The sequence below is a fragment of the Oncorhynchus nerka genome, linkage group LG9b (assembly GCF_034236695.1).
Source record: "Oncorhynchus nerka isolate Pitt River linkage group LG9b, Oner_Uvic_2.0, whole genome shotgun sequence".
NCBI lineage: Eukaryota > Metazoa > Chordata > Actinopteri > Salmoniformes > Salmonidae > Oncorhynchus > Oncorhynchus nerka.
In genome coordinates this window covers 23,491,182-23,497,495 of record NC_088424.1, presented here as the reverse complement: position 1 = coordinate 23,497,495, position 6,314 = coordinate 23,491,182, and the positions used below count along the sequence as shown (strand labels likewise).

Sequence of the window (6,314 nt, the reverse complement as noted above, 5' to 3'; positions counted from 1 at the left end):
ATATTCTTGCATATAATAAAACCGCTCCCCTAAATGTCCCACTTACATGAACATGAACCATTGGCCTGAACTCTGGGCCACCAGTACAATGATAGGGGAAAGTGGACCATTTAGTGAGCACCACGCACTGCAAAAAATATATTTATTGAAATGCATAGACATGAGTAGTATGACAAGTGTTCAATGTTTTTTTTAGAGACAGTACATTGATAGTCAATAGCAACATGCCAGCAAAACAAGTTGACAGTAGGCTACTGTAGCTGCAATCACAAATTCCTTACAGATAAGCCTGAGTTCAATTACTTCCACAATATCTATGGCTGAGGTGGACCCTACCTAATCTTCCAGGACGTAATTGGGGTTGACCACTAAGAGGGGGTCCTCTTCGATGACAGGTTCCTCTCCCTCATCACTAACTTTCTTCAGCCCAGTCTTCGTTAACTCTATGATAATGTGGTCCTATAATGAACACAATACAGAGCATGTCACTCACCAATTTGACAAAACACTTTTGTTGTCAGATCAAAATCAGAAATGTTCTTCAAACAGTCAAATATTTTATGGTCTTGGTGTGTCTTGTTTCCAATGCTTTACTTACATAATGGATTAGTCTGTGAAGCACTTTCTCTATAAGGTTCTTCTTGGCAACCAGCTCAGCTTCTGACTCTATCTCACTCTCCATTTCTTTCAGGTACCAGTTAATCAGCTCGCTCATCTTCAGTGAGGACTCATCAACTAAGAATGAAACATTTGTTAAACCTTGGAAAAACTAGTATCTTTTTCCAATTCATGACATTAAAAAAAACTTTGCAAAGTAACATTTCAGTTTGTTAAAATGGTGAATCTGCAGTTGCTACATCTATTTTTTGACTTAATTATATATACTTCAAGAATCAATGCGTGTATAACTTAGAAATGCCTCATGAGCTTAATTCCATGTCACCCCATAAGAACCCAAAATATAAGCTTGTTTTACTACAATATTTGTAATATATTGGAGTAGACAAACACTATATCCTCAAAACATCGTTAATCTATATTTTTTCTATCTATATATAATTTCTTAATCTTGGTCGGTCAGTCCTTGCATCCATAGCCATTTCTATGAATTCCGAGAGTGGTTACATTTCTCCAGCCCCATCCCTCAGCTTTTTACCAAAACAGTGGCAGGATGCGGCTTTGTTATTGTTTCAACTGTAGATGGCCCCTTTAAGCTCTTACTATCTTCCATCTTCTGCATGTGAAAAACAATGAGGTTGGAGACCCTTCTGTACTCAGCAAAGGTCATCTTGAGGGCAGGCTTGGCAGTGCTGGTCTTCTCTGGTCTGCCTGCCCCATGCTCTGTGTCCATAGCCTCCTCTGCATGATTGCCATTAGTGCCCATCATGTCATTCTGATCTGGAAAGTGAGGGTGGCAATTTAATGTATACGTGTATCACTTTCAATAAATATATTATTGCACAAAGGTGAAAGTGACCGTTTCTTACCATTCATTTCCCCATCGTCTTGTTCCTGGTCGAAGTTGATATCTGGGGAGTCGACGCGGATGACAGACTTATTCAATAGCCGGAAGGCCTCCTTAACGTGTTTGGGATGCACCTTTAAATAAGTCAAAATAAAGGGTGAAAATGTGTTGTACAGTCAATTTAACTTCAGATATCAAGCAAGCTTATTCATTACATGAGCAAAATTGCTGAACCACCTCTTACACAAACAACCATAATTATTAGCTTTAACAAGTATTGAAGACAAAAATACAGTTTTATTCTACAATGCCTATATATATGGGGATGTATACTTCAGTAGTAGGTGTCTGACCAACCTCATCTGAGCAGTAGAGCCTGGCCATGCCCTCAGATAGTCGGAGCATGCTCTCTAGCTGCCTGACGGTGATACGCCAGGCTGACTTGGTGCTGCCGCTGCTGTCCCGCTGACGCAGACGCTTGTACTGGTCCACCACAAACTCTTTTGCCTCTGCTGTGATCTGGGGTCAAAGTGCACCACACCAACGACAGGGAACAGAAAATATGTTACGGTAGGTAGGTAGGTCTTATTGAACGCTGCATCTGGGCGGGGTAGCCTAGTGGTTAGTGTTGGACTAGTAACCGGAAGGTTGAAAGTTCAAACCCCCGAGCTGACAAATCTGTCGTTCTGCCCCTGAACAGGCAGTTAACCCACTGTTTCTAGGCTGTCATTGAAAATAAGAATTTGTTCTTAACTGACTTGCCTAGTTAAATAAATAAATACAAATCTAAGCAGCCCAACACGAGGAACACAAACATAGGGAAATTATAACCTTTGGTTTAAACTGCCGAGCAAACAGTATGTATCTCTGTATCTCATCAGTGGCGTAGACTCGCTCCACAGACTCCATGTTTCTAAAGTGCAGGTCTACGATACGCCTGGCTATGGCATAATCTGTCACCTAGACCACAAGATAAAGGTGAAAATGCAAAATGTGTCAAGTTTCCAAAACATACATTTCCATTCAATATGGGCTTACTGTAGGAGTTGAAAAAGTTAGTGAAACCCTCCATTTTCTCTCTTACCTCATTACACTCATCAATCAGAATGAAGAAGAGGTCAAATCTGGACATGATGGGTGCTGACATGTTGACGTTCTGTTTCAGAGACTTAGAGCGGTTGTATCTCCCGTCGATGGGGTTAGCAGCCGCCAGGATGGAGGTGCGAGCATTCAGAGTGGCCTGAACACAACACAGTCAAACAGCTCACAACTCAAACCACTGATACTCCCTCTGCACTGAGTAGTAATAAGTATTGCGGAATTATAATTATAAGAAATAAATTGTGTACAGCTACAGCCCTATTCCCACATAGCATACCTTCACACCAGCCTTAGTGATGGAGATGGTCTGCTGTTCCATGGCCTCGTGAATGGCTACCTGGTCTTTCAGGTCCATCTTGTCAAACTCATCAATGCAACAGACTCCCTGTGGATGTTGATAACAGGACAAAGTTAGATCAAAGCACACAGTGCCCCCCAGAGGACATATGAATGAACTGAAACGCATAAGATGGCTGTCCCGTACTAGAACACAATGCTTACGTTATCCGCCAACATGAGGGCCCCAGCCTCGATGACAAACTCATGGGACTCCTCATCTTTCACTACAGCTGCCGTCAACCCGGCCGCGCTGCTGGCTTTCCCACTGGTGTAGACTGCCCTGGGCGCAAAGTCCTCCACGTGTCTGAGGTAGGGCATACCACACACATACATCAGAGTTAAACACCAACCTTTACCCTCAAAACATCCACACCTGCTTCCATCATGTAGTAGGCTACACTGCTATGAGGAATAATGAGACGTCCAGAGACTAGCAACACAGGCTGTGCAATACTAGTAAACAACTCGAAATGCTTCTGTTAAAGCTTTTTATTTTTCAAACTGGTTTGAGTTCAATTTCAAATACAACATATGTAGGTTATACAAATAGGATAGTGCTTGGTGATTTACTTTAGGAACTGGCTCTTGGAGGTACTGGGGTCCCCAACGATGCAAACATTAATATCCCCCCTCAGAGATGTGCCCTCCATGGTCGTCTTGCCAACACCGCCAAAGAGCATCAATAGGATTCCACGCTTTATCTCATTATTCCCTGAAATATTTCTCAGGTTAGGCAGTGCATTTCAAAACAGATGTTTTAACAGTTTGCAAGACAAATCTATTCAATTTCCACACCATGGATAGTGGGGAAGAGGCTGGTGCAGAGGTTGTGGTAGAGGTTCTTGTCCTGACTCATCTCAAACACTTTCTCCCACTCCTGAACAGTCATCTGGTTCTTCACACTCTCTGCAGTCTGGTCTTCCTGTCGTAGATCTTTACCACCAAACTACACACAGGAACACAGTTCGTGGTTTACAATACATAGTCTCTAGATCCATCTCCCTCGCTAGAGGCATCTTCCCATGTTAAATACATTTTAAATGAATCTAAATAAATGTTTAACTAATGGAGAAACCTGAGGGTTAGTGGGGGCCACGTAGCAGGCTAGGAAGGCCAGTCTGTAGGACAGATCCCTGACACCTAGAGCCTTCAGTCCCTGGATCCCATCTGCATCAAAGCCCTGCCTCCCCCCAGTCACTCTGCTGCTGGTCTCTGCCCTGGTGCCTGCAGTGCATACATGGAGAAAGTACAGGGGAGAATGTTACTATTATGCACCATCACAATGGTTTTTATTCAGGGTCAGGTATGACTTTGACCCTTAGAAGGCCATCTTGTGTGTATGAAAAGGCATGGTGTGTGGAGGGAAGTTCCTCACCTGACACAGCCAGGGCAGCGACATCTGGTACGACGATCAGTGTGCCGGTGAAGTCACAGCGGTCCCCTGCCTGAGCCATCTCCACAGCCTCTGCCCTCAGGATCACCTCCACACTGCGGGGGATGGAGCCACGAGGCAGCTCCGCCTGGGTCTCCTGGATACGCACCTATATGAACACCCATGCATACACAATTAGAGCCCTGATATATCATGCTATGGTTTCCTTGTCTGCTGGAGGGTCAATCTGGCCTGGTGGACTCATGCAGTCCAACCTCTTCGTACCTTCTGAAAGTCCACAAAACGGGACTTGTTGGGGTCCAGCATGAAGTGACGTCGATTGGCACAGACTGGGTTCTTACAAATGTTGGGCAGGGTGTATTTAAACTGCTGCTCAACATCTTTCATAACAGACTGGCATTCCAGACACAGGAAGGTACCACTGACCAGCTCAGGGTGCACTGGGTGTGTCCTCACCACCTGGCCACTGATACGCAGTAGGGACCCGATCCGGGCCGTGGAGAGCTCTCGGATCCTGTCAAGGGACAATACAATCAACTTAACACTTAAGGTAAGTAATAATGTCATTAAGTGTAATGTATTCAGAGAGATCTGGTTCAGTAGTTTGATCATTACTTTTGTCTTGATGGAAAGTCAGAGAAGGCCACATAGAACTCTTTGGCTACTGGCATGTTCCCATGATCTCTTGCAAAGAAACGGACTGCTCTGCATAGGAATGGGTATACCCTGGGGATGACAAAACATGGACAAGTAGCAGGTAGCCTAGTGGTCAGAGTGTTGGGCCTGTAACTGAAAGGGTCGCTGGTTCAAATAACCAAGCCAACAAGTTGAAAATTCTGTCAGTGTGCCCTTGACTAAGGCACTTAATCTTAATTTGCTCCAGGGGCACACTACTATGGAAGATACTGTAAAACACCAAATTTCACTGCATCCATCTGGTGTGTGAAAATGAAACATCAAATGTATTCCCTTCGTGGATTGATTGGACAAAATTGAAATGTTTAGTAACTTGCTGGTTCAGTGGAGAATTAGAATGAGTTTTTTGGCCAGACCTACCAAATTAGAATTTCAATTACCTGTAATACTCCTCCTGAATAGTGGTAGCTAGTTGCTGATTGAAGTGCTCAATGTTGGTGAAGTTTACAGTCAGTGTGTTTCTCTCTGGTCGAATGAGCTCCTCAGCATCAGGTTGATACAAAATCTCCCCGTTTGTGTCCTGAAACCTGTGTGTAAAAGTGAGGAGTGAGTTTACGCATTGATTATCACTCATATTAAGCACTATTATTGGGCTCGTCCAAACAACTTACTCCTCCAAGAACTCAAGAAATAACTTCTGACATTTTTCTGAAAGGTCATCTTTTACTGAAACTCCTGCAGTGCTGGTCTCAGCTGCAGACTCCATCCTGAAAAATTATGACAGTTCTATCGATGGAAGAGGGTATTTCGTTTGCCAACCTCCCCTGCAAGCTGATGGAGAAACAATGCACACAGGTGTGCCATCGAGTATAATTGGTATTTAGCTCCGCCTACAACTGCACCTCTTGAGGAGAAAAAACTAAAGCTGCATTCACACAGGCAGCCCAATTCTGATCTTTTTTTCACTAATTGATCTTTTCATATCAGATGTTTTTCAGAGCTGATCTGATTGGTCAAAAGACTAATTAGTGAAAAGAATATGAGAATTGGGCTGCCTGTCTAAAGCCTTGTTCACACTGGCAGATTGAAGTGACTCAAATACTATTTTCCCATATGAAAAATTATATAATATAATAATAATTTACTCAACTTCTATAGAGCTGTTCATTACAGTGCTTGAAAAAGCTAAACAAACAATAATCAAACAATACAGATATATGATCTGGAGTCGAGACAACGTTTTTCAGACAGAGTTAAACGTTTTGAGTATTTCAAGCCACCAACAGAGAGTCAATACTGAGAAATACATTATTTTAACATGTACATGTATTTATGTGTATGTAAATTACAGATATTTAAATATATGTTTGAGCCTTGTGT

The 6,314-nt window shown here is 42.9% G+C and overlaps 1 protein-coding gene across 1 annotated transcript; it reads right to left on the bottom strand.

Annotated features, from left to right (window-relative positions):
- Window positions 1-125: 125 nt before the first annotated feature.
- Window positions 126-5,796, bottom strand: mcm6l (MCM6 minichromosome maintenance deficient 6, like). The gene is made up of 17 exons (XM_029642711.1): window positions 5,606-5,796; window positions 5,375-5,521; window positions 4,914-5,024; window positions 4,563-4,812; window positions 4,281-4,446; window positions 3,981-4,129; window positions 3,701-3,851; window positions 3,476-3,617; window positions 3,068-3,209; window positions 2,844-2,951; window positions 2,550-2,705; window positions 2,297-2,425; window positions 1,823-1,984; window positions 1,488-1,599; window positions 1,222-1,398; window positions 599-735; window positions 126-459 (listed from the first exon to the last, which is right to left on the bottom strand). Exons 1-17 carry the CDS (start codon window positions 5,698-5,700, stop codon window positions 337-339), a joined length of 2,457 nt encoding a protein of 818 aa, XP_029498571.1. The 5' UTR covers window positions 5,701-5,796; the 3' UTR covers window positions 126-336.
- Window positions 5,797-6,314: the final 518 nt, after the last annotated feature.

What these genes read in the sequence shown, in the direction of transcription:
- mcm6l (XM_029642711.1), bottom strand. Translation starts at nt 5,700, where the DNA reads ATGGAGTCTGCAGCTGAGACCAGCACTGCAGGAGTTTCAGTAAAAGAT. An exon ending in GTTTTGTGGACTTTCAGAAG is followed by an intron (nt 4,447 to 4,562) that starts GTACGAAGAGGT and finishes GTGTTCATATAG; the next exon opens with GTGCGTATCCAGGAGACCCA. An exon ending in AGACGATGGGGAAATGAATG is followed by an intron (nt 1,399 to 1,487) that starts GTAAGAAACGGT and finishes CTCACTTTCCAG; the next exon opens with ATCAGAATGACATGATGGGC.